This window comes from Hordeum vulgare, chromosome 3H (assembly GCF_904849725.1).
Source record: "Hordeum vulgare subsp. vulgare chromosome 3H, MorexV3_pseudomolecules_assembly, whole genome shotgun sequence".
Lineage (NCBI taxonomy): Eukaryota > Viridiplantae > Streptophyta > Magnoliopsida > Poales > Poaceae > Hordeum > Hordeum vulgare.
Genome location: NC_058520.1, coordinates 527,839,755 through 527,867,166, shown reverse-complemented (window position 1 = coordinate 527,867,166; position 27,412 = coordinate 527,839,755). Strand labels below are relative to the sequence as shown.

The 27,412-nt window shown below is 45.7% G+C and overlaps 2 protein-coding genes across 2 annotated transcripts; one reads left to right on the top strand and one right to left on the bottom strand.

Annotated features, from left to right (window-relative positions):
* Positions 1–219: 219 nt before the first annotated feature.
* LOC123444710 (probable LRR receptor-like serine/threonine-protein kinase At1g06840) lies at positions 220–17,683 on the top strand. Its single transcript, XM_045121521.1, has 20 exons — positions 220–477; positions 2,009–2,161; positions 2,718–2,865; positions 3,569–3,640; positions 4,348–4,419; positions 7,111–7,254; positions 7,347–7,418; positions 7,526–7,597; positions 8,434–8,508; positions 10,059–10,127; positions 10,474–10,542; positions 12,273–12,344; positions 12,803–12,871; positions 13,090–13,580; positions 14,325–14,477; positions 14,855–15,141; positions 15,329–15,380; positions 16,099–16,349; positions 16,518–16,652; positions 16,845–17,683. Exons 2-20 carry the CDS (start codon positions 2,062–2,064, stop codon positions 17,208–17,210), a joined length of 2,769 nt encoding a protein of 922 aa, XP_044977456.1. The 5' UTR covers positions 220–477; positions 2,009–2,061; the 3' UTR covers positions 17,211–17,683.
* Positions 17,535–20,764, bottom strand: LOC123444711 (WUSCHEL-related homeobox 8-like). The gene is made up of 3 exons (XM_045121522.1): positions 20,430–20,764; positions 18,051–18,581; positions 17,535–17,822 (listed from the first exon to the last, which is right to left on the bottom strand). The coding sequence occupies exons 1-3, from the start codon at positions 20,644–20,646 to the stop codon at positions 17,767–17,769; spliced, it is 804 nt and encodes a 267-aa protein (XP_044977457.1). The 5' UTR covers positions 20,647–20,764; the 3' UTR covers positions 17,535–17,766.
* Between the last annotated feature and the right edge of the window lie 6,648 nt (positions 20,765–27,412).

The following is a 27,412-nucleotide window of genomic DNA, read 5'->3' as shown; positions in this document are numbered from 1 at the left end:
CAAGACGGGGGGAGTAGCTGAACTGGCACAACACATAGACACCACACCACGTGGGTTCATAAGGCGAATGCTACGCGCGCGCGTGTGTGAACGTGTGCGTTTGTATCGTGTTTAAGAAAAAAACTAGGCCAACGCCTTCATCTTCCTCCTCACGTACGCAACAAAATAGTAAGCCGGGCGAATAAACTACTGGTGGTTAGTACTAGTGTCAACTGTCAAGGCCTTGTTCCTGTTGCCCCCACACCTGTTCGTCGAAGCTAGCTCCACTCGGTCGTGCAATCGCGACCGAGTACAAAAGGATGGACGCCTCCCTTGCCCGGCCGTAGTCGCCGTCGACGAGGGAGCGTCCGCGTCCGCATCCCCGTTTGCTCGATTGCGCCCGGGCTCTCGGGTTGTCTCGAGCCACAGCAGGTATCCGCCTGCCGCCGCTCCTCTCTGCCGCATCAATTCAATTGGTGTGTGGGAGCAGGGCTTGAGGTCAGTTTCTTCAGTCGGTTCTTCTCTTTCCCTTCTCTATTCTTTCTACGCTAATGTCCTCCTTCTTTTGTTCATCAAGTTTTCTTGGTTTCTTGTTCTTTTTTGTTTTGGATGGATTCTCGTGCTTCTCCGTCTCCACCTTCCAGTTTCCAAAGGCATCTTAACTATAAACTGAAAACTGACATAGTAGCCAATACTTTGCGGAAAAGTGTATGCTACTGCCGTGCAAATGTTTACCTTGCCTTTTTGGAGCCATTTTTTTTACCCTAAGTTACCTTGTGCACGGCCTTACGACGCCTGCTCAAGTCTCGGTTGCTGAACTGGACACTGCCCATTGTTAATGTGTTTATTATTGGTGGTGGTGAAGTTCTTTTTAAATCAAATCTTACAAAATTTGATCGATTTTATAGAAAAATTATCGACATTAGAGTACCAAATCAAAGCCATTAGACTGATGATGAATGGTATTTTCGTACGGTATATATATTTGACCATGTTAACGATTTCCTCAACAATGATATTTGATATTGTCAAAAAAAAAATTTAGAAAAGGAGGATGACCTCCGGCCTCTGCATCTGGAAGATGCATGCGGCCATTTTATTAATTATTCACAAAGATCTTACAAAACAATACATCAATATATCTGAAGCCGCCCTCTTGACAATATTTGTCGCTACTCCTATCCAATGATGAAGGGGTGCAGAAAGTGTGAGCCACATACTCAGACCTCTCACCTAGCCTAACATCAATATAGATTATTTTCTTCATAAACTTCATCAACATTTGTGTAGCTTGACTTCTGCAAAAATAAATACGCACTTCATTATTATAAGACGGTGGGAGTGGTAAAACATTGTGAGTTGACTTACTTTCTCTAGTGATTTAATTCTGTCTTTTTCCCCTAAGTTTCACATTTGTGTCAGGTCTTATCCCATTTAAAGAAATTCCTCTATTTAACTCCATTTATCACATTTGTTCTGATTAGTCAGATAAGGAGAATTATGACATGTGGGTTCAATCTTAAATGATCAATCTAACATTTTCAGCCAATTTAGCCCAGCCATTTTAGATTTTGGACAATTTTTGTAAGAATCGGTCCCATTTTCTTCAAAAATTTCGAAGTTCTCAAAAATAAAATACAGTAATTTGAAACATCTTAAATGATCAATCTGGGGAATTTTCAGCCAATTTAGCCCAGCCATTTAGAACTTGGACTGTTTTTTGTCAAGTAAAACAGGTTCATTTGTGTTTTTTTTTTGTTACCGATCAGTCCTGGAGTTGTGGTTTTCTGTTAAAATCCCCTAGAATTGTGGTTTTGTGTTACCTCCGCCCCAAAAGTTGTGAATTTGTGCAATTTCCTCTATACAATTATATACATTTTCCTTTCCATCAATGCATCGAGACGTAAGCTTTGTGTTTTCTCAGAATATTTTAAAAACTTAGATGGCGGGAATAAGCACCTCCATTTTGGAGGCATCAATCTTTTGAATGGTCTTAAGCATTTGTTTCTATGCCTGTTTATGATCTCAGATTCTCAGCAATTGACACCGGTACCAAGTTGCTGCTAGTTCTCTTGTACAGATATGGCCATATCTGGAGGGTCCCCGTATGCAGCAATCCTGCTTCTTCTGTGCATTTTCCAGGTGGATGTCGTAAGGGGACAAAGCACTGACCCTATTGAAGGTAACCTCTAGTTGTTAGTTGGAAGCTACCCTTTGGCTCCTGATCGTTCACTAGCGGCTTATTGCACGCTGCCTTATTGCATTGGATCCCGTTTTCTTATTGCACGCTCCGCTTGTGCAGATTTAGTCAGATTTATTTGTTTGTATGTCTCGACGTCTTGAAGAGTTCCCCAAGTAATCGGTTTTCTCAGTTTTCTCATGGTGTGATGTATATTTCACAAATAATCAGTTAATACTCATGGACTAAGGTGGTGTTTCTTTCTCAGGGACTAGACTTTTTTTAGTCCCAGGGACTAAAGAAAAAAGTCCCTCCAATAAAGTCTTTTTGTAGTCCCTTAAGGAAAAGTCCCTCTTGTTTCTTTACCTAGGGACTATTTTAGTCCCTGAGCAAAGAAACACCACATAATCAAAATAGTCTCACATTAACACGCACGATATCCTATTAGTTAGTACCCTAGTGGGTATAACCGTATAAGCATAACTAGATGGTGGTTTTTACCGAGATAATATATTAATATTATCCCTCTGAAGATTGAAATTGCCTCTCTTACATGCAGCAAATGCTCTCAATGCTATCAAAGCCAGGTTAATTGATCCTATAAACAACCTTAAGAAATGGAATAGAGGAGATCCATGCACATCAAACTGGACAGGAGTCATCTGCCACAAGATACCCGGTGATACATATCTTCATATAACAGAGCTGTATGATTGACACGCCATCCTTATTGCAATCGAATTTTTCTTTTTCCCTATCATGCAAATGGTTAGCTGCGATATTTATTTTTCTGTGTAACAGTGAACCCTCTGCTGAAGCAATTAATATTGCAAGTCGCAACAAGCTTCTGTTCACAAATAATGGCAACAGCCATAAAAGCCTGAAAGGAGCTACCAAGTTAAATTATAACTGAAATTGCTAGAGGTCTTCCACATATCCAATTTTCCTTTAAGGATATATCCATGGCTTTCATATAAATTTCTCCCATATTTTCGTGGACCAAAGGCTATAACAGTCAAACTTTATTACTTCCTCTGATCCGAATTTATTGACGCAGCCTCTATACAATGCAAGCATTGCATAGAGGCTGCGTCAATTATATCTTGGAGGGAGTACTGAAACCTTATAACTTGGAGGGAGTACTGAAACCTTACAAAGTCACTAAATCCACACCCCCCACACACGCACACACATTTAACGTTGTTTTTGGCATTATCTGCGCTGTACTCCCCTTGTTTACTGTTTCTGGTCAAAATAGTGGTCATTGGTTGATTTTTTTTCTTATACTCTATTTATGTCTTGGAATCTGCTTTTTATTCATTTAACCACCATTTCTGTATAATGCATAATATGTTGATTGGATACCATGTCCTCTTCCGCTTAAATAATGCATATTTTTTTCCCATGTAGGGAGTTGTTTAACATGAATCTTTCTGGAACTTTGGCACCGGAGGTTGGTGTCCTGTCTCAGCTGAGAAACTTGTAAGTATAATTCTATTAAGAGTTAAAGTTGCTAACTAAATTCAGTGCTTTCAAGTGGTTCTTCAATATTACTTTTTTGAATAGAAGTGGTTCTTCAATATTACCTGAAAAAGAAGTGTTTTTGTTTTGATTGCTACGATATATGTGGATTACACTAGCCCTTTTTCATCAGTTTAGACTTTTGGTTGCGTTGGCTAGTGCATGAAGCTTAACATGGTATCAGAGCCAAGGTCTTGAGTTCAAGTCTTGGCTTTCGTAATTTATTTAAAAAAATTACTAGTATCATTCTTTGTGTCCACGTAGTGGCCTATTGAGTCATATGTGAGTTTTGCGCGTCATCGCTCTCTTTCGATTGCACTTGTTGACTTGTCTTTCCTGTCACACGTAAGAAGGGGTGTTACAGTATATATGGATTACACTAGCGTTTTTCATCGTTTAGGACTTTTGGTTGTGTTAGCTAGTGCATGAAGCTTAACATCGATATCGCACTTTATGTTTTCTTGTAAAGGGAACCACTTCATGTTTTAGATGTAAAGTGGATTCTCAGCAAGGCCCAGGTTGTCTGACAAAATATACTTATGAAATGACATGACCAGATTGTCACATTTGAACTGTTTCTACCTCTATTCTGCATCAGTGATTTTCAGGTTGTGCCATTAGGTACCAAACACATGTGAGCTAACTGCTGTATTCTACTGTTTTTGAAGGAATTTTATGTGGAACAATTTGACTGGTAACATTCCAAAAGAGATAGGCAATATCACAACACTCAATCTTATGTAAGTTCCACTTATCTAAGCTAACTTTTGTACTCATTTGCCTGGATATGAACCCACGGTTCCGTTTGTCTTGCCAGGCCACAGATGTTTAAGCATCGAACCCTGCATGTCGAAAATGGCAGACCATTCATATCATCCTTTTCATCATTTTGTCCACCAAAATAAAATAGAGGCCCATGTAGCTGATTCAACACATGGGTTTAGCATCTGTGTTTTGGTTGTGTTTTGGTTGTTACAGTATATATGGATTGTACTAGCCCTTTTCGTCAGTTTGAACTTTTGGTTGCGTTGACGCATGAAGCTTAATATGATATCGGAGCTAAGGTCTTGAGTTCAAGTCCTGGCTTTCGCAATTTACTTAAAAAATTGTTGGTAGCCCCCTTTATGTCCACGTAGAGGCCTCACATGCATTTTTTGAACACTTGGGTCAACAACTTGGTTCCCCTCCCCTCCCCTCCCGCGTCGCCCCCACATGGCGACGTGGAGGGAACCCTAGATCGCGCCGCCGGTCCCCCCTCCCCCTCCTTCCTCCTCCTCGCCGCCGCCAGGGGGCCCGGCCAGGCAAAGGTCGGTCGGCGCCGGCGACGGCGGGGCATCCTCGTCCTCCCGCGTGGTGGGGTTGGCGCGGGCCAACACCCCGGGCCGGGGCGTGGGGCTAACGTCGGGCGCCACGGCGGTTCATCTGCAGTGGTGACGCGACAGGCGGCGCGGTAGCGGTGTGTGCCGGGGCGATGGTGGCGGTCGGCTGTCCTTCTCCTCTGGCAGCAAGGGCTGCGGACGACACAGGTCGTGGGCGGCCGCCTCTTCTATGGCGCGGGCTGGCGAAGGTGGGGATGCGGCAGCGGTATGCTCGACCCCCTCCTCTTCGGCCGTGGTGGCACATGAATCGGCTGCTGGTGGCGGCTCCTCTTGTGCTATGGTTGCTGGCTCGTCTGGCCGGTAGGTGGCTAGGGCGCTGTGAGGGGGGAGGTAGGTGTGCCTCCCGGACTCACCGTCGCGGGGATTTGGAGGTGCCGGATCAGGCGTTTTGGGTGGCTACAACATGGCTGCCCGCCGGCGATTTCCCTACCCAGATCTGGCCGGCTGCCCCTTAACCGGTTGACGATGTTGATGTGCAGCGGCGGCGGTCGAGGGGTGGTCTCAGATGCCGGGGCGGCGGCCTCGATGGTGGGAGACGCGATGCTCGTGGGCGGAGCTTGCGGCTGGGATGTTGGCTGGTTACCATGGTCGTGTGGGCGGTGTGGTAGCTTGGGTACGACGGTCGGTGGCGGGGGTTCTGGAGTGTGCTTGCGGCACCCCGTCGGAGGCGAAGAGGGCTTGTTGGGTGAAAACTCTATCTGGCTTTCCCAGGTCGGCGGCGGCGGCGCCTACAGGCGGCGTCTCCTTCTTGAAGGCGTCGTCGTGGTTCCTCTTCCTCCTCCGTGTTGCTCCGGGGGAAACCTCGATCCCTTGATCGGGCGGTGATGGTACTTCGGTGCCATGGCCTTGTTGAAGGCTCCGCCTTGGAGTAATCGGTTCGTCGTGCACGGCTTCGACTCTTCGTCTTGATTCATTCACGGTTGAAGGCTCTGGTGACTTCAAGCGTGGATAGATGGCTTGGAGTTGTGTGGGGTGGTGTAGCTGTTTTAAACATTCTTGTATCTTGTCCTGTGTGTGTTGGTATGGAGTTGTTTGAGATTGGTTGTAACTGGTTCGTTGCTTTATATATAAAGCAGGGCGAAAGCCTTTTTTGGTATATATTTTATTTTCACGACATCTTAAATACTGTAGCATACCCTTAAAATTTTTTTTCATTGAGGAGCTCACTTGGCAAGTGGAGTGGATGTACAACCCAGCCACCCAGGTTCAAGTCACCAAGGTCACAAATTTGGGTTCTTATTATTTAAAAAAAAACTCGCTGTGGGGGGTTTCCCTTACAATTTTTCTTCAAAAAAAAATTCTTCATTTTGTGGCAATATTTGGTGTGGGGATTTCCACGTCTTGTGGCGATATTATTGTGTGGGTTACTTTATTTATTTGGGTCTGTCTAGGACACATCTAGATGTAGCATAGTTATTGTTAATCTAAATGACTAAATCAAACATAAAAAAGAAAAAGAAAAAGGAAAAGAAAATAACCGTACGAATTTTCACGTAAAATCAATGATATAGGATTTAGATGTGCAATATTTATCTCACATCTAGATGTGTTTTAGCAAAACCGTACTTATTACCCTTCTAGGTTCCTTTCGTTCAGACATTAATATTTAGTATTTTCCTTCAATTCTACTCCGTACATGGAAGAGGAGTATAAGAGGGTGCTTGGATACGTTTTAGTCCCATGACTAAAAGTAGTGAGACTAAAATTTGCTAGCCCCACCCATGCTTGGATCCAAGTACTAAAGAGACTAAAATCAAGTTAATGAGCATTTATTATCCTCCAAACCCTCCAATCCAGAACTTGCATGAGGAGTTAAATGAGGAGAGAGAGGACTAATGCACATTTTAGTAGGGGTACCCCCCACTAAAAGATTCTAGCCTCAAGACTAGTTTTAGCCTCTCTTTAGTCAGGGGTGCTTGGAACTTTAGCCTCTTAAAGAGACTAGTTTTAGTCAGACTAGTTTTAGTCTCTTGGATCCAAACACCCTCTAATATCCTCCAGATACAAGTAAGCATTCATAATAATTAATTATTATTACCTCGTGTTTTGCAGAGCTTTGAATGGTAATCAGCTATCCGGTTCCCTACCAGATGAGATTGGCTATCTCCAGAACTTAAACAGATTGCAAATCGACCAAAATCAAATATCTGGACCCATACCTAAGTCGTTTGGTAATTTAACAAGCGTGAAGCATCTGTAAGTTTCAGGATCATAACCTTCTCACTTTCATTCATACGTTGCCTCTTATTTAAGCAGCTTTTTAATATTGACTCTCCTTTTACCATTAGTCACATGAACAACAATTCATTAAGTGGGCAAATTCCATCTGAGTTGTCCAGATTGCCTGAGCTCCTTCATCTGTAAGTGGACCTCTGCTTTTATTTTGAGTTCTGAGGTTTTTTTCCCCTGCTATGCATTATGCAGTATCGGTTCTGTGTAAAATTGTCTCATAATATTATCTGTGCAGGCTGTTGGATGCCAATAATTTGTCTGGACCTCTTCCTCCAAAATTAGCAGAGACACCTAGTTTGAAAATACTGTAAGCACATTTATATACCCAATGACATTTCTTTGACATATAAGAAATTGCTTTATTTCGGAGGTGTTCTGGATTATTTCAGAGAATATATATATATAATAAAAACTATGGGCTAACTTGTAATTTTTTCAGAAAAATAAATACATCTTACCACCTAGGGATAATTACCCCACATGTTCCATATACTATCATGCGTTAGTATATATATATTAATTTATCATTTTTATTATGTTTATATATTATATATAAGATTTTTCAAAGTGAGTTACATGAAAAAATTACAAGTTAGCCCATAGTTTTTATTATATTTGTGAAATACATATATTTTTGTACGTAAAAAAGAACATACATAAAATATGATACATATTACCAAAAAAATAGTATATATACTACCTAAACATTATTATATACCACATACTACGCGTACATACTCTCCGATTTGATAGATACTACATACAACATACAAAACACAAATGGTGGTAACTACCACCGGTGGTAGATAAAATTTGTCCTATATAGGATGCTGGTTGCGTGATGATTACTTTAGTTTTGCTCGCCTGAGAAAATTAAATAATGCTAGAAATTTCAGGAGTGTATAATTGTCACTTCAATATAATTTGGTTTTTCCCTTGTTGTATTACTAAACAATACTCCCTTTGGTCCATAGTAAGTGTCGTGATTTAGTTGAAATTTTAACTAAAACCACGACACTTATCATGGATCAGAGGGAGTAGCAAATATTTTTCACTCAGAATATATCTCTTGTTTAAGATTATTTTCATACTGTTGTCAGCTAACAACGCTCATTTCTTATAACTGTATCTCTCTGCTTCTAGTCAAGCTGATAATAATAACTTCAGTGGAAGTTCCGTCCCTGCTGGATACAACAACATACGGACACTTTTAAAGCTGTGAGTACAACGCCTTTCCGTACCGCCCTTCACTTTATTTTAGTACTCCCTTTGATCCATATTAATTGTTGCTGATTTAGTGAGAATATTTGATTTGAGAAAGAGAGAAATCAAATTATCACCTCTGGAAATCTTGAAAAACTCCAAAAGAGAAGTCAACAACACTGACACAACTTGCTACTACCTCTTAGAAAACTTCAACTCCAAATCTTATTTCCACATGGTCAAACAAAGAGAGAAATCGTGCTGTGGATACTGGATAGCACCGAACTAAAAATTCTCCTATGTATCTACTATTCCTAGCAGAATTGTACTGTAGTTTCCATTTCTGGATGTGGATAATTTAGATTTTAAAATCTTGGGCATGGTAGGTGTCTGCTGTGTCAATGTTGTGGATTTTTCTGTTCAGTTTTTTCTTGACTTGTAGGCATGCTAATTTTTTGACATCATTTAATTAAGAAATTGTTTTAGCTGCAAAGAGTTGTGCAATGCAATGGCTAACAGATGTTGAGGCCTGATAAAAGGGAATTAAACACAGACAACACACAGTAAAGCCTATTTTCATGACGATTGGTGCAACAGTTGGTGGAATGCAGTCAGTTGATTCTCGGTTTCCACCATGATATCTGAAACCACTGCCTGCATATTGTGGTTCTTCTCTTAGAAGACCCTCTCTTTTTTTCGCGAAAAATTCTTCCGATCTATTAGTAAGATGTAATGGCAGATTCGGAGAAGTAAAAAAGATTACAACTAGGTCCATGAATCACCTAGCGATGACTATAATCACTGAAGCGAGCCAAAGGAGCATAACCGTCATCGGTCCTCCCTCACCGGAGCCGATAAAACCTTGGTGTAGTAGTCGTCGTGTTAAGGCCCTAAAAGCACAGCACGCCAGAGCAGCAATTCTTGCCGAAACAACCACGAGCGTCGTCTAAATCCAGATGGATCTGCTAGAGACCAACGCAGACCGGATCCACACAAATCAGTCAGAGGCCAAAGCCGATCCAACCCAAATAGATCCGCCGGAAACACACCTCCACGCGCCCTCCGCCGGAGTGGGGAGAACATTATTCTGACTCTGGCGCGTCACAGCAGCCCCCCACCCTCCCTGCGTCGTCGATGAGGCCAATGGAGGAGAGGGGAGGCCAGCGATGCTATGGGAGGAGTGCCATATAGAAGCTAGATCAGGATGCACCGAGTCCTCTATAATTCTAAATTTCTAGTCACATACTCCCTCCGTTCCTAAATATAAGTCTTTTAAGCGATTTCACTAGGGGACTACATACGGAGCAAAATGAGTGAATCTACACTCTAAAGTATGTCTATATACATCCGTATTTAGTCCTCTAGTGGAATCTCTAAAAGACTTATATTATGAAACGGAGGGAGTAGATTATTATGTTTCCCTCGAGGGCTGTTTGGATGAAGGGCATTTCTTTTGGGTTTCTTAGATTTAGTTCAAACAAAAAGTAAACCTTTTGTATTTTTTATCACACTTAAATTCAAATAGATATATATGTTCAAGTTCATAATCCTTTTCTTGTCAGCAGGAGTCTTAGGAATTGCAGTTTGCAAGGAGTTATTCCCGATCTGAGTGGCATACCTGAACTTGGCTATTTGTAAGTTCAGATCAAGATGAATGCTGCACTTTCTTTTCATTCTTACTGTTGTTGGCATCCTACTATCAGAGACTATCCTTTGTTTTTCGTTCATAGCTTTGTCTAGAATATATTTCTATGTAATTATCTTTCAGTAAGAAAATCACCCATCCTACTATATAGTTCGCCTTCTTTTTTCGTTCTTTCTTCGGCTTTATTTTCTTTACCTTTATTGTTGTCGTACTTTTGTGTCATCTTGGCGCCTTCTTATAACATACAAAGATGCAAACTTATGTGCACGCCTGAGAAAAAAGATATCCATGAGATTATTCTGCATCTCTTTGCTAATTCTGGCATGCACTTTCAGGGATCTTAGCTGGAACCAACTGACGGGATCGATAGCAGTTGATAGACTTGCTTCAAATATCACCACGGTGTATGTTGCTTTTTTCAACCTTTTATACCTTTTACAATAACCATACTAACTGTTAAGAAGTATTAGTATTAGTCTAGGAGTCTAGGAATCATTATTAGTCTATTAGTATTAGTCTAGGAGTCCTTATTAGTCTATGTTTACTTTCCTTGCACCTCAAGTCTTGTGTAATATATATATGCCCCTTGGGCCTTCAATAAACATAAGTTGCTTTCCTAACATGGTATTAGAACCTAGGTTTAGGTCTCCGGACGATGCAACTCGTCCTCACGATCCAAAAAAAAAATTCCCGTTCCCGTCGCTGGATCCCGTCTCGTCCTGCTGAATCCATCACCCCGATTGAATCCAGATCGCAGCAGGCTCCTTCCCGTCAGCCGTGCTTCTGCTCCGTTGACTCCCTGGCTGCTTTGTTCAGATTCGCAGGCGTCCCGTCAGCTGTGCTCGCGATCTGGCCATTGGGCTTGATCTGCTGTCCTCCAGCCGGATCCCGTCGCCGGCCGCTGTCTCTCGTGATCTTCAATCGGATTCCGTCGCCGGCCGCCGTGTTCCACCGCTTCCAGCCGGATCTTGCAGCAGATCGCGGTGTCTCGTCTTCAACAGGATTATAGGCAACGGACAAGCATCTAGTACAGGTGTTGTTGCTTTCCTAACATGACCATGCCTGCCATCCACCTCCACGCTGCTCAACCTCCCTGTTGCTGGCCCAGACAGCTCCTGCTCCTCCAGCCTATTGTGGCTGCTCACGTGTTGCTCTCCTTGTTCGGCTGCTCTACGTACTGCAGCTAGCTGGTGCTGTTGCCTGATTCTGTGTGCGTGTGATTCCATCTGTACGTGGGCACTTGGCCTGCTGCTGCTAGTCTGCTGTTTTCCGTCATGGTTCTCTTCCGCTGCTACCGCATCTAGTTTCATATATGCTTTTCAGTTTTTTTTTCCGCTGCGTCCACCAAATCCGTTGATATTTTGTGTTTTCTCATGCCATGCGAGTCCACCGTACCTTTGCCCGTCAGCCTTTTCTTTGGTCCTGATCCTTTCTATGCAACTTTTGTGGCCTATTTGCCCTTGTTGTTTTCTATAGGATTTTCTGGACTTCTTTTGCATTGTCGATCTACGTCCATCGTGCCTTATCCGCCGAGCTTCTTTCGCCGACGGTTGTCGTGGACTATGATTTTCTGCACAATGCTTTATTCTCTTGATGTGCCATCTTCTTTTGACAACCCATCTTCTCTTGATACTTATGTTGTATCTTCAAGTGATGCGTTGTCTTCTTCTGATGTGCCATCTCTTCGGTGTCTTCCTCTTGATGTGCCATCTTCTTTTGACAACCCATCTTCTCTTGATACTTATGTTGTATCTTCAAGTGATGCGGTGTCTACCTCTGATGTGCCATCTCTTCGTTCTCTCCTTCGGCGACTCGACAAGTTTTGAAGACTCTTCATGCTACGACGACACTCTCAAGACGCGGATTTGGATTATCATTGTTTTTTTTTAGTATTACACTTCTTCAAATGCAATGCTATTGCATACGCTTTGCATTTGAGGGGGGGTGTTAAGAAGTATTAGTATTAGTCTAGGAGTCTAGGAGTCATTATTAGTCTATTAGTATTAGTCTAGGAGTCCTTATTAGTCTATGTTTACTTTCCTTGCACCTCAAGTCTTGTGTAATATATATATGCCCCTTGGGCCTTCAATAAACATAAGTTGCTTTCCTAACACTAACTACCAGTTTATGACAGTGATTTATCGCATAACTTTCTGAATGGAACTATTCCGGGAAACTTCTCCGGGCTGCCTAATCTTCAGTTCTTGTAAGTAACGTTTAACTTAAAGCCCTGCTCCAATCCTAATGACACTGCTTTTGTAGTGCTAGCTAATCTTTCATGCCATTGAAGATCATGTTTTCACCATTGAACTATATATTACCATGTTCTTTCTGCAAAACAATTAGCGAGTGAAAAAATAAGTTCGTGAAAATTGATACTAGTGTGTCCGTGTTCTCTAGGTTTGAGGATGTATTTTCATACCTTGTGATCAAAACCTTTTGTCATTTTCTTGTAAATTCTTGCTTTTCTGATTAATGAGAAGAAGAGCTAAAATTTTCACATTCTCTAAACATACTTACTTTACACTAGTTTGCTACTTATTTTGTTAGAGATATATGAAGATGCCATTTTACAGGTTGCTTGAAACGAACTATCTCGACGGTGCTTTTCCATCAGCAATATGTTTGTTATATGCATATGTAATGTCTTTTTATATGATGCAGGAACTTTGAAAGCAACTTCCTTGACACAATTCCAGCTGCATTTGAGCCTCCAAAAGCTGTCGTTGTACTGTATGTTCTTTGCCATGGAAAATTTCCTTGTCAGTTTGCACTTCCTGCACAAGCAGCTGTATAGTTTACCGGGGATATGGAAATTTCATTGGTATTACTAGTGCATACAAAATATCCAATGATACGGGCAAATACAATATTGATCACAGGAGCTTTATAAATCAAATCATTTCTCTTTCTGATATGACAAATAATAGTTGCCATCATTTATTCTGCAGGCTTTCTGGAAACCCCGTATGTGACAATCCAGCTCGAGCAGCCGGACTTTGTCAACCCAAATCTGTAAGCGAAACACCATCTGGACAGGGACCACAAATTAGTATAGGCTGTACTTCTTGCCCGACGGACAAAAATTATGAATACAATCCATTATCCCCTATACCTTGCATTTGTGCTGCGCCACTCGGAGTTGGATTTCGGCTGAAGAGTCCAGGGATCTCAGACTTCCGCTCCTACAAAAAAGCCTTTGAGATGGACTCAACCTCTGTGTTGGACCTGAGTATTTACCAGCTATACATTGAGCGGTACACATGGGAGGCTGGTCCAAGGCTGAATATGCATTTGAAGTTATTCCCAAACAACACTAATTTATTCACTATGTCGGAAGTTGTGCGGCTCAGGCAATTACTTGATGGATGGGAGATTACTCTGTTAGACATTTTCGGTCCTTACGAGCTTCTCAATTTCACGCTTGGTTCCTATGCAGATGGTATGTTAATTTAATTTGCACCAAAGAATGCCATTCATAATTCTACCATATTAAACAAATACTTGAAATACTTCCGCAAAAAAAAAACAAATACTCCATATTAAACATATATTTATTTTGCCAATACAGGAGACAAAATATCAGCAGTGCTTCTGTGGCTGTTTTATATGCTAGTAGAATCAGAAACCTATGAATTCTTAAGTTGTTTCTCCTGGCATATGGAATATGCATTATATGGTTCATACGGTTGTTTAGTGTTATTTATGTAAAAAATTGATAAATTATTGCACACAACATAATATATATTGATTGCTTATTTGCCTTCTTCCAGCCTGTATGCCATGATTTGTTTATTGTGATTTTTAAGGTAATTTTCATAACATGATAATTGTCAGTGGGCCTACCCTTGTTCTCCCTAGAATTTCTCAAAGAGGGGGTCCTTCACAAGGGGCTCAGGAAGGTAAAGGGGGATTAGGGAATTTAGGATCCATACCCTAATATATGTTTCCTAGGGTTCATGGCAACCCAAACTCTCCTAAGAGATGGGAGGAACCAACCACAGAAATAAAAAATTGTCAAGATCTTTCCAAAGGGTATAATAACTTAACGAGGAATCAGAACATATTTTTTCTTACTTTAAAATTCACTACTGCGTGTTTCATACTGATACTTTAATAGTCTATCCTGCTTTATGATCCACTTGTTTACTATTTTGCCGCTGTTTTTAATTTTATTTTGTCGCAGAATTCCCAGAAGCGGTGTCATCAGGTTTAAATAAGGGAACACTAGCTGGGATTTTGGCAGGAACAATTATTGGTGCTATTGCAGTTTCTGTGGTTGCAACATTTTTTATAATGAGAAGACGCTCAAAACGTCGAATAGTTTCGAGGCCTTCATGTAAGTCACTATATTTCTTTAACAAACATAGTTTTTCATGTGCTACACATAAAATCCTTGCTCCCTGACAAATTAGAAATGCCTTGCTGCTTTTAACTAAAACCATGACAAGTATTTTGGAACGGAGGGAATAACTACTACTGTAACATAATGAAGCATCATTATTTTAGTCAGAAGCTACTCAATAACAGTCTCTGTAATACTCGAAACTGGATTTAAACTGTGAATTTATTATATCAGCCTCATCCAAATACATTAGATCCGAGTTCTAAAGAGACAACATCTGATATGTTTCAACTATATGGCAAGTAAACTTTAAAACTACAGTAGACATTAAATTCAATGTACAACAACTTAATAAGTAGATAATTTTGCAGTACTGTCGAGGCTTTCTGTCAAGGTTGATGGTGTGAGATCCTTCACGTTGGAAGAAATGGCTACAGCAACAAATAATTTCGATGATTCAGCTGAAATTGGCCAGGGAGGTTATGGAAAAGTCTATAAAGGAAATCTAGCTGATGGAGTAACCGTTGCAATCAAACGAGCACATGAAGATTCTCTGCAAGGTTCAAATGAATTTGTCACAGAAATAGAATTGCTGTCAAGATTGCATCATCGTAATTTGGTATCTCTGATTGGCTATTGTGATGAAGAAGTTGAACAGGTGTGTCTCAATTTTCGAGTCATTTACATAGAATAAAATACAGTGTTTAGAAAAATAAATTGGTAATGTTATACTAAACATTGCTTATGATTAGGGTTTTCCAGTTACCTCAGGTTTGCTGAACTTATAATATATGGAAGGGTATCTGCAGACTGCAGTAATACTCATAGATAATTATGTTTTGCAGATGCTGGTGTATGAATTCATGCCAAATGGCACTCTACGTGATCATCTTTCTGGTGAGTAAGATGAAAATTGCACGTTCAAGTTTTCCTAGTTTCTTTTCATCTCGTATAACCATGTTTATTACATCAGGGTTGGACATGATCCCCGACAATCTCCTAAAATGTATATTTAGTGTGTGTATAAGTGATGTATGTTGGTACATTATGTGCTATCTTTTTTATCATCGATACGATGATCCCGTCTGGAACAAAGGAAAATGGGAGGGTTGAATTCCTATAGAAAAATTCCGCCCTAGTGTTTCAAAGCACAGAGATATCTGTGAAACTGTTGTTTTTCTTAGGGCAAGCTAGCAGATAGAGGTAATCTATCTGGTTAGCCAGGCGAAGCATTTAGGGGGTCACTTACTGCTGGGTCAGTCAAGGATTTTTTGGACCCAGCTGTCAGTGACGAAAAACATCCCCTGGATAAGCCTCACGGCCGGGAGGTACGGTGCCGTTTAGAACAAAGGAATAGCTTACCAAAATTCCTATGGAATGGGGCAATGCATAGGATATTTTTAGGAAAACAAACATGAGGTCTTACCTCATGTTTTCTCCGTCTTGTGTCTACAATTCCTATATTTTCAGTGTGTGGTATCCAAATGACATTTTTGGAGTATTAGACTAGACTACATGACATCTCATTTCCTGCTGTTTTCCATTCCTCAAAGTGCATCATTCTTGAACTTGCGTTGGATGTCAAGCACATAATCTGATTGAACACTTTCTGCAGCAACTTGTAAAAGACATCTGAACTTTACTCAGAGGTTGCATATTGCGTTGGGCGCGGCAAAGGGAATCCTCTATCTACACACCGAGGCAGATCCTCCTATATTTCACCGTGACGTTAAGACCACCAACATTCTACTGGACTCGAAGTTCGTAGCCAAGGTGGCCGACTTTGGTCTTTCAAAGCTTGCTCCGATCCCGGATGTTGAAGGAACATTGGCAGAACATATCTCCACTGTTGTTAAGGGCACTCCGGTAAGTCTTACTACACCTAGCAATGTAGGAAGACCTGCACCCACCATGATCTAATTACTGATGTTCTATGCAAAACAATAGGAAACAGCTGAGCCTGCTTATTCAACTTGTAGTGTGTGGCTGTGTGCTAGTTGGGCTCATCATATCCATCATGTTTTCTTTTGGCAGGGCTATCTTGATCCAGAATACTTCCTAACAAATAAGTTGACAGAAAAAAGTGATGTTTATAGCCTTGGTGTTGTGCTTCTTGAACTATTGACCGGAATGAAGCCGATCCAGTTCGGTAAAAACATCGTTAGAGAGGTAAAGAGGTTCCCACCCTGACCCATATCCAGATGTGCAATTCAATTAACTGTTTGCAGATGACAAGCAGGGTACATATAGTATCAATTTTTAGCTTTTGCAGCTTTTCTGACCGTTCAGTAATAAGAGTGTTGGTAATAATTTAGTACTAGAATTTTACCAGTGACATATCTAACCTGATCCTTGATGTAGGTAAAGGCAGCTTACCAATCCGGAGACATTTCCAGGATCATCGACAGCCGAATGTCTTGGTGCCCTCCGGAGTTCGCCACGAGGTTCCTCTCGCTGGCCCTGAAGTGCTGCCAGGACGACACCGATGCGAGGCCTTACATGGCCGACGTCGCCAGGGAACTCGACGACATCCGTAGCGCTCTGCCTGAAGGAGAAGATCTCCTGTCTGTAACCTCCATGGAGACGGGCTCCTTGGCCACACTGACTCAATCTACGTCGAACTCCTTCATGACGACCACCAGAGATCATTTCGATTCGTCCCATGCCTCCGGCAGCGGCCTTATGGACAGTGGCGTCCCTTCCAGGATGGCGGTGACTCCCCGTTAGCGCAGTCGCACCGATGTTCTTCGCATTGTAAATGGGTGTGGAGGACAGTTCCTGCCGGGCAATTTCTTCTTCTGTACATGAAATGGGTGTGTTGCGTGATGTGTGTGTTGTTGCTGATGATGTATGTGTTTGAAGATCACGGGGTTTGACTATTATACGAGGTGTATTTTGTAGACACTGTTGACGAGTGCAAATGATTATATTGGCTGGAAATTCCGTTGATTTTTCGGAGACCTGGCTAACAAAATCGCTGGCTCTGATAGCCACACTTACAGTGTAACACTGGTTCTGACAGAAATGAACACCCAAAAACAGCTTACCTTGTAAAACTGCAAACCTGAGTCTGCATACCAGCACTTGAAGTTAATATATAGGCTAAGGGCAAATACTGTATATATCAGCTTCTCAAACTATTTCCACGAGAAAATCAAACCAATTCCACTCGAGCTAAACTACTCTCCGGAGGAGGTCGACAAGACCACGATAACCAACGCATGCTGCTTTTTACACCAAGGCAAACTTCTTAGGCCCCAATTACTGTCGGCTAAACAACGTGTCACCCAGACATGTCGAAGCTTTCACCCGTCCGATATTGGAAGAACTGGTCAATTCCTGCAAAAAATCAACCAACATCACATCAGATTCAGTAGAAATGGTGTTTTATACTGTCTACTGAAGAAACGGTGTTTTATACTGTCTACTGAAGAAATCGTGTTTTATACTGTCTACTGAAGAAATCGTGTTTTATACTGTCTACTGAAGAAATCGTGTTTTATACCGTCTACTGAAGAAATCGTGTTTTATACTGTCTACTGAAGAGATGTTGTTTCCTGAACATACTTGGATTCGAAATGACGTTCTCGTAGAAGGACATCTGGCCTAGACCGCCAGAAGATCTCGCCCCACTGTCGTTGCTGGACCCATACATCGGACCGCGAACCTGCTCACGCTCTGCTGCGTCAAAGTGACGATGCATCTCCGAGATCCTATCAGGGTTGTGAGCCCTCATGGCCATGCTCTGCTGCTGTGACCCGTCTGATCTAGGCTTCTTGTCGGTCGGGGACTCCTCGTCCCCCTCGGCTTCTGATTCGGCGTTGTTTGGTAGAGAAGAAGCCGCCTGCTTCCGCTTTGAGCGTGCACGCCTGTTCTGGAACCAGTTGTAGACGTTGGTCTCCGAGATCTGTCCGTGCTGCGAGAGCTCCGCAGTGATGTCTTTTATCTTTTGCTTGCTTGGTGTTCCATTTCCCTGGTCAAAAATGCTCTCGAGGATCTGCAGCTGCATCTGCGTTGGTGTCCATCGCTGCCTTGCTGTGATCTTGTGGCCTCCGTGAACCATTAGAGGATCACAGTACAGATTACCTAGCCTCATGCCTGAAAAAAATTTAAAGAGATCTCAGTTGACCACCCAAAAAAAAACAACTGTTCTATCGACGACACTTACAGTAGAATAGATCAAGCCAAAAAATTGAGAATGAGCAAACCCACAAAACTGTGATTTAGGAGCATATCTAAAATAACTCTTGCCATAGGTCTGTGTTTCGGGAGCTTACCATAAAGCAGCCTTTTAGTGGTACTAGATGAACTATAATAAAAATATCATAGGATGGTGGAAATTTTGTTGTGAGGCTGTCAAGAAGTTCGCAGAAGTTGCTATCTGGGAAGAAAAAAAAAACATGCTTGTCTTGAAGGAATCTACTTAGTTGACTTGTGGGAGTAAAGTATCAACTGATGTTTCACTACGAAATGGACAAGTGTGCAAATCGTATGTGAGTGATAAAATTATTGGAATAGCAGAATAAGAATAAGTGTTTGACCCAGTAGAAAGACAATTAGGTAAGTAACATGCTATGAGATTCCTGCATGTCAAGCTTACATTCTGCAGAATAGCAGAAGATTGCGGAACAAATGGCAGAGCACATGAGAACATGGCACAAATTACAAATGGCAAATGGTCCCACATGACAATCTTGTGTCACTATTTCATTTATTTTGCATCAAATGCTCCCACAGTCCCACTACTAAAACTTAACACATACTGCCCACGCCGCACGGTGGCTGATCATACAGTTTTTGTATGGTGTGGCATAGTATATAACAAGGCCATACCCTTGAATATAACCTAGAGCAATAAATTCTTCCAATGTATGGTGTGAGCCCAACCTGTTCTCAACTTCATAACAAGTCATCAAACTGATGATCTGGCACTTATTTCATGTTTTCCATGTATTCAGTTAACTTCACAAGTAACATTGTAATGACAAATGCAGGGAGTATGGTTTGGCAACAGGCTGTGCGGTAAATTTTGCAGTTATTTCCGTAAAGAGAAATCTGGCAAAGCCGGTCAGTAAGACCTCAGAAAACTGAATTAACTTTGTACTGTAATTTTTTTTAAATAATACAATACAGTGCTGTAGTTTTAAGAGGGACAAAGGAGCTCAGAGCCCTGCCCTCTCCATACATGTTCTGTTCTTTGCCCTTCTCATTCTTCCTTCTTGCGGTTATGTATTTATTTTAGGGTTCTGTATTTGAGCTTTTGCGCCATCAATGGAGCATTGCTTGCAAGTTAGTATAATTTAGGTAAGTAAGGGAAGTGCTTTCAATGGCCTAATAACACAATCTCTCAGATGTCTCGTCAAACTAATCACGAGGATGTCCATTGCTATCTTCAGTAGAAAACGACATGCCATGAACCAGATCTTTTTACTACCGGTCGGTCCCCTGCATTCCCATCACAACTGTACACCAATCTATAATAACAGCAGATAATTTCAAAGGATGATGCATAGCCACAACACAACTAACCATCTACTAGCATGAACAGAGTGAAATGGCACCGTCATCACTGACTGGACAATGATACTGACATGAACATGAACAAGAAGAGCAGTGGAATGTGTGGGGCTTGCTCATGCACATGGATCGGCAACCGGCTAAAAAAGCACAATTGTCACCAAGAAAAAATGGTGAAATGGATAAACAGATCCTAATCATACTGCCCATCCCATCATCCCATAACAAAGCATAGTACTTTTAGAGATCCGACAAAGCCCATGACTTCTGAATTTAATTCAGAAAGAAACAAGGCTGCGTCCTTAAAAGAAAAGAAAAGAAAAGGAAAGAGAGAGGGGGGGACGGTGTTTTGCCCGCTTTATTTATGCAGAAGGAAAGAGTAAGCCGAGCCGTCAAAGCACGTGCAGTAGCTGGTACGGGTGCGCGTACCTGCAATGGAGTCCTGGTGCGCGGTGAGCGCGCGGTGCATCTCGACGAGCTGCTCGCAGATGGTGGCGTAGATGGAGATCTGCTTCCGGAGCACCTCCATCTGCTCGTCCGTCATCACCTTGACGTACCCCAGCGCGTCCCCCGCGCCGCCCCTCTCCTCCGCCGTCTCGCCGGCCGCCGCCGCCGCCGCCGCGGCGGAGGCCTTGTCCCACTCCATGATCCCTCCCCACCCCTCCCGCTCACAGGAGGCACACGGACTCTTGTCTTAGTCTAGGAGAAAAAAAGAGGCAGGAAGGATGGGGTTTGGAAAGGTGGGATCCTGGTGCCGTGAAAACGGAAGGAAATCCGCTCGGCTGATCCCGAATCCCGGCGGCGGCGGGGCTGGCGGAAACTCGCGAATGGAAAAGAGGTAGAGCACACGGCGCCCTTCCAAATTTTCTCCTCTCGTCCGGGGTATGTATGCCCCCTTTGTTTGTGCTGGAGATTCTTGGAAATCGGCTACGGCTTGGATTCTGAGAATGGATCGGAAATCGGTGGAGCTTGGGCCTTGGGGCGTGGCGCGGTGCAGGTCCTCGGGCTGGGTGAGAGCAGGCGGAGCCGGGGATGGCGCAGACAGAGGATAGTAGCTCCTCTTGGAGCGGACGGAGCTGCGAGTGGCCGGAGCTCTGGTCCGCTCGATGGTGGTGGTGGGCGGCGGCGGGGAGCTCGGGGAGGGGGGCGCAGTCGGAGGTTGGGAGCAGCTGGTTACGAGCTAGAGGTAGAGGCTAGACAAGAAGCTGGGAGCGGGAAGCAGTGTCAGAAATGGGAGGGGGAGGAGGCAAGCAACAAGGGAGAAAGAAGAGGTGCTTTTGGTGTCTGCGACAGAGAATCGAAAGAAATAAAGAAGCAGCCGAGCCGACAGCCCGTGCTACCAAGGCTGCACCTTTGGATTGGAAAAGCTGGGCAGAGAGACGAAGCAGAGAAGAAACAAGCCCGCCCTGGCTATTTTGTCTGGGAAGTGGGAAGTAGCAGTGGCTCAACGCTCACTCACTGGCCTCCCGGGACAGTGGCGCTGGCGCTGCTGCCGGCCGGCCGGCCGGCTGGCTGGAAGAATGACATGCACTGCACGGCCGAGAGGTCTGTACGCCTTTGCTTGCTCTGCCCCAGCTCTTCTTGGTCGAGGCGAGATGTGTTGTCGTGTGTGGGTGTGTGGGGAGGGAAAAGATGGTTCCTGTTTTCGAATGAAGTGCTTGGATGGATGATGGAGTGGAGAGTGCGTTGATGATCTGCGGTGCGGTGGATGGGGAGGGAGCGGGGAAGGAGGAGGAGTGGAAGGGAAGCGTGGAGACGAGTGCGTAAAGGGAGGGGGAAGAATGATGATGGCGTGGGGGGACGAACGAAAGCTCCAGACGACTCCACTCGCCCCACTGTTGCTTGTCTCGCTCGCCTGGATTATTTATTACTGTATTTATAGATAGTACGAGATCGTACGTATTAGTAATATTACTTCCTCCGTTTACAAGTCTTTTAAAAGATTCCACTAGGTACTACATACGGAGCAAAATGGATGAATCTACACTCTAAAGTATGTCTATATACATCCGTATGTAGTCCGTAGTAGAATGTCTAAAAAAACTTATATTTAGAAACGAAGGGAGTACTTCCTTATTTTTTTATACAACGCCATAAACCCATATCAATAAAAAAGTTAATGTCTTTAAGTCAATGTTGCAACACAGCTTATCTTCTTTTTTATCGTGTACATTAATGTGTATTTTCTTTCCCATACATATCAAACTAATGGTCTCACTCTACGCATGCATGCAAGGGTAATTAATGCCCTCCTTTGTTAGTACTACGAGGCAAACACCATTAAAGCAAGTATAATAGTAGAGCCGGCTGTCGGCTGTAAGCTCATGCCATGTCACCTATAATCCATCTTATAGCTAACATGTACAATAGTTGGTTAGAAGAGTGTACTACTTATTTATTATATAACCCACCTTTCATTCTCACAAAGTGTCTAGGAGCACGTGATAGAGCTGGCTCTTAACTAAGAGCCCGCTTACCTTCTCTCTCATCTTCTCTCTCCTCCAACTAAGCAAAAATATACTACTTTATTTCTTATAGCCAGCTGACTCAGCTCTATTGTACTTGCTCTAAGAGCATCTCCAGCCATTTGGCCCTAGCGCACCCCAACAAAAGCCTTTTTGGCGTTGCGTCGGTGCTTTTTTGGCCCTTGGGCCGAGCGAGTTTTTAGTCACGTCCTCAGACGCCAACATTTTTAAAATTATGTTTCCCGCTGCAAAAAAAAAGCCAAAAGTTCGGAGATCATCATGCCATAAGTCAGTAATCAGCATGTCATAGTTCGGCGATCAACACACCTAGTAGTTAGGTGATCAAAAGGAAAGGATAGTACATGAAAGAATCAAACGGGCCAGCTCAGCGCAGTGCGGCTCCTCAGTCGCGGGACTGGCCGGGGTAGTCGGGCTCGTCGGTGGCTTGTCGGGCTCGTCGGCGGCGTGGTTTCTGTCGGGATCGTCGGAGTGGTTTTTGTCAGGGTCGTCGTCGTCGCGGTCGCTGCCGGCACCGGCATATGGTTTGAGATCAGGTCGTGCTCCACAAAGTATCATGCCTTCAAGAACGACAGGTTGGTGTTCCTCTTCTTTGCGACGACGTTGGTCCTCAAAAGGTCGAGCTTGACATGTTGGTTCGCCATCAACGCCGACCACCGCGCATCGGCTTTCTCCTCTCTCCTCGCAGCGCTGCTCTTGCGTTGGCGATGCATGCTTGCAGCCGTTCGGCAGGGGGCGCCGCATCCCTCGCCGCCCTGGCTTTTTTGGTGCCATCTGGGCGGCCTCTGCCGTAGGCGGGGCAGGCGTGTCCGGGTTGTATGTCTCCTTGGCCTTGTCGAGAGCGAGTCGAAATTCCCTCCACTTCTCGCACGACTCGATCCTCGAGAACACGTGAAGGAACTTGAACTCTTGGTCCTCGTTGTCGGCGCGATACATGGCGAACATCCGAACCATCTGCACAAACCACGGACAAAACATGTCGACAAAGTACACGACGACGCTTCGAACTAGGGTCGACGAACTTTGTCCATACCCGACCCTCCACATTGGTGCCGCTTTCCGAGCGAGCAGCGACCTCCTTGACGATCCCATGCCACTTGTTGTAGGTTGTCTGGATCGTCGACCAGTGGTTTGACATGGCCTTCTCGCCGCGGTCCATGCGTTCGTCAAGCACCGTTTTGATTCTCCCACAATACGTGTCGATGTTCTGATTCACGCCGGTGATCGGGTCGATGCTGACGGTCTTCCATGCTTCGTCAAGGCACTCGTATTCCTTTGACGTCCACTTGACGCGTGGTTCGGTTGGCTTGGCGTTCGCCATCCGCTTTCCCTTTTTCTTCGGCATTGGTTCCACCTCCACCACATCTTCCTCTCCCTCCTCCTCCTCGACGTCGTCTAGCTCGTCGTCAATGTCGCCGGCGGTGTCCATTGTTTCATCTTGTACGTCGAACTCCAGGTGCGATGCAGTGGCAATGGAGCCGCTCGTGATGATCTCGTCCATGTCGGCGCCGGCGTAGTTAAACTGCAGTGACGAAGTGGGCGCAAATGGAAGGACACCACGGCGCAGAGACGATGCAGGCAAGGCTGCTCACGAGTATGCCGGCGGCGAGTAGTTGTACTGGGTGTTGAGGCCGACGTTGAACGCGGGTGAGGGAGTACGCGGGTCGTGGCTGAAGTTGGTGGGGGAGGAACGCTACGGCGCGCCATGCGGGAAGGTGGTGTCGGGATTGAAGCTACCATGTGCGTCATCGTTGGAGTAGTGTCGGGGGGATAACCCCGGGGTAGGCTCCTCAGGCCTGCTCCTATATTTCCAGCTCAAAGGACATGAACAAATACAGTTTCCTAAGGCCCAAGTATTCTAGCCGGCTAGGCTGCGCCTACCGACTGGAGGACGAGGCGGCCATCTCTTTGGCCGGTCAGGCAACCCCTGCCGGCTAGAGTCGAGGCGGTTACCTCTTCCAGGCTAGCCTGGTCCAGCCAGCCGGCTAGGAACGAGGTGGACGTGCCCAAGCCGGCTGGCCAAGCATGCCAGCCGGCCGAGGATCACAAGTCACATCAGATCGTAGGTCGGGATGAGACCTTACGATTAAAGGTGGCTACGCGTCAGCAAAGGTACAGGATCGAAGCGCCCGATAGGTACGAGCGTCGGCGGCCATGCCGCTGACCTACCCCGGCTCTGATCCATCACCTAGATAGTGTCGGACCGTCACACTCCCACTCCATTACTGCACTCGGCGTGGGGAACAGTGGAGGTGGTCGTACTACTTGCCCATGACGAATCTCGCTGGACGACGCTCAACGTACAGCGTGTGCTCGGCGTCAACCTTACGCGAGAGATCCATTGGCCTGCCAGCAGGTCCCACGGCCAATCGAGACCATGCAGCCGGCGGGCCCCTCAAGCGACAAGACAAGACTCTCGTGGGCCCCTGGTCAGCCGGCGAGGCTGCCAGCCGGGCCCCACTATTGTACCCTTTATCCATATTGTAGGCCGGTGGGTTCGCCTATAAAACCCCCCGGTCGCCCTCCATGCAGGGGGGCGATCATTCCACGGACGAACAACACTACACACTCACCAACCACATAGAGAGAGGCAGAGACGAGCCGGCTGCTCCCCTCTTCCCCTTCCCAACACAGCTCGAGGAGCAACCGTGTAATCTGTTCATACACATCAAACACTCCGGCAGGACTAGGGGTCTTATCTCTACGGAGAGCCCTGAACCTGGGTACATCGTGCGTTCCATGCTAGTACCAACCTCGTTCCGACCGCCCTCCTTTGTCCCTTCAGTTCTCACCGACTTTAGCTTACCCATTGCATATGTTGTGAGTATTCACCGACATTTGGCGCCCACCGTGGGGCCGACCGCGACATCGGCTGGCTTTACGCGCTGGGGGCCCCACACCTATGCCACCGGATGCATCACGTCCGGATCGGTTTGCATGCCCGTGGAGCCCGCTTTCGACGAGGCAACACCGATGATGATCGACGTCCCCGTCTGCCATGCGGATTCGGACGAAGATTCTGATGACGAGGCGCTTCCTAGCATCGTCGTCGCTGCTATGGAGAACCTGAGCGTTCTCTTTAGCGACCTACGTCTCAACGACGGTCTGCGCTACTTCAGCGAGGACTTCGACGTTGAGGCGCTCTGCGCTAGCTTCAGCACGCTCTCTATCGCTGAGACGCTTGCCCATGATGTATATCCCAGCAACATTCTCGTCTTCGACGGCCCTCCGCCGTCAGTGGGGTTCTTCACCCCATACCACGTCGCCGCCGTCTCCAACATCGTGGAGGTGATGGTTATCGGCGCTGGTACCAGCGCGGCTCATGGCAAGGCGTCAGCAGACGCTGGTGAGCCCGTTGTTGCCACCACTGATACTCTTCAGGACGCCATCGCCGGCCTGAAGACACCCGTCGCTGCTTCCGCGGACCCTAGCGATGCCCGGGCCTCACTGGAGGAGGCTCACAGGCGTATCTTGGAGGAGGGTATCGCCGTGGCCTCGGCAAAACGTTGGATGGAGGCCACACATCGCGAGTATAACTCTGCATACGGCCCCACTCCGATTGCCGAGGCCCCTAGCCGGCTTGGATTGGTCTGCAGCCGCGGCCGGTTCATTGCCGAGGTCCTAGGCGGTGATCAGCCCACCTATGAGACCCCTGCCGCCACCACGCGAGTGGCTCAGGCGGCCATGGAGGAAATGTCAAGCCTCGAAGGCGAGGAGCGTGCTTTCCAGGAGAAGTGGGTCAAGGATCTCCTTGACGCCGCCACCAAGCAACAGACTCAGCTTGACCCCGGTCAGGCCCAGTCAGAGTCTCCGGGACCCAACCCCGGAGCACACCGCAACCCTAGCGGTCAGCATCACACAGAAGGATCTTCCTCGCATCGCACTTCCGGCCGGAGGGGCGAGGGAAGCCAAGACCGGCGCTCCCAGCGCCAAAGCGAGCACACTTCGAGCAAGCGTCGCGGAGGCGACGAGGGTGACTCAGAGTGTGAGATTCTTCACCGAGGAAGAACTCATATCTCTGGATCGTGAGACGCCTCCCCTCTCGCTACTCGGATTGACGCTCGCGCACCCCAGGATGATCGGGACGCCCGCAAGCGTCTCCTCATCCGGGCCCAGTCAGCCCTCCTGGAGGAATATGACCCCATCGGTTTGGCTTGCTTCGGCCCCCGGATCCGAGGGGAGCCGTTCCCCCGAGGTTTCACCCTGCCTCGGGACACGCCCAAATACAACGGCACGGCCAAGCCAGAGGACTGGTTGATCGACTACACCACGGCCGTCGACATCGCCAGGGGCAACAAGCGCGTAGCGGTCCGCTACGTGCCACTCATGTTGGCCGGCTCGGCTCGGACTTGGTTTAACAGCCTTCCGGCCGGCAGCGTCAACTCCTGGGTGGACTTCGAGGAGGCATTCGTCCGCAACTTCACTGGCACCTACAAGCGCCCTGGCCGGCCCCGCGAGCTGGCCATGTGCGTCCAGAAGCCCGACGAACCCCTTCGCGACTATGTCACCCGGTGGACAAAGCTCCGCAACTCCTGCGAGGGGGTGCATGAGGTACAAGCCATCCATTACTTCATCGACGGTTGCCGAGACGACACCCTCCTCAAGCACAAGCTTATGTGCTCCGAGCCACCTCTCTGGCGGTGCTCATGGCCAAGGCGGACAAGTACGCCACGGACGACTCGGCGATGCGCGTCAAGGTGACCGCCTCGGACAAGGATGTCCCTACGCCGGCTACTCCCAAGCTGGCTGGGGACAACCGAGGCGGCCAGAACAACAACAAGCGCAAGGCGGATCAGATGGATTCGCGCTCCAACAGCAAGTTGGTAGCCAGCGTGGAGGGCGAGACATCGGCTCCTCAAGCTGTCCCTCCGCGGAAGCGTTCTAACAGGAACAACGCTAACTGGCTGCCCAGGCAGTCCTTCGAGCAGC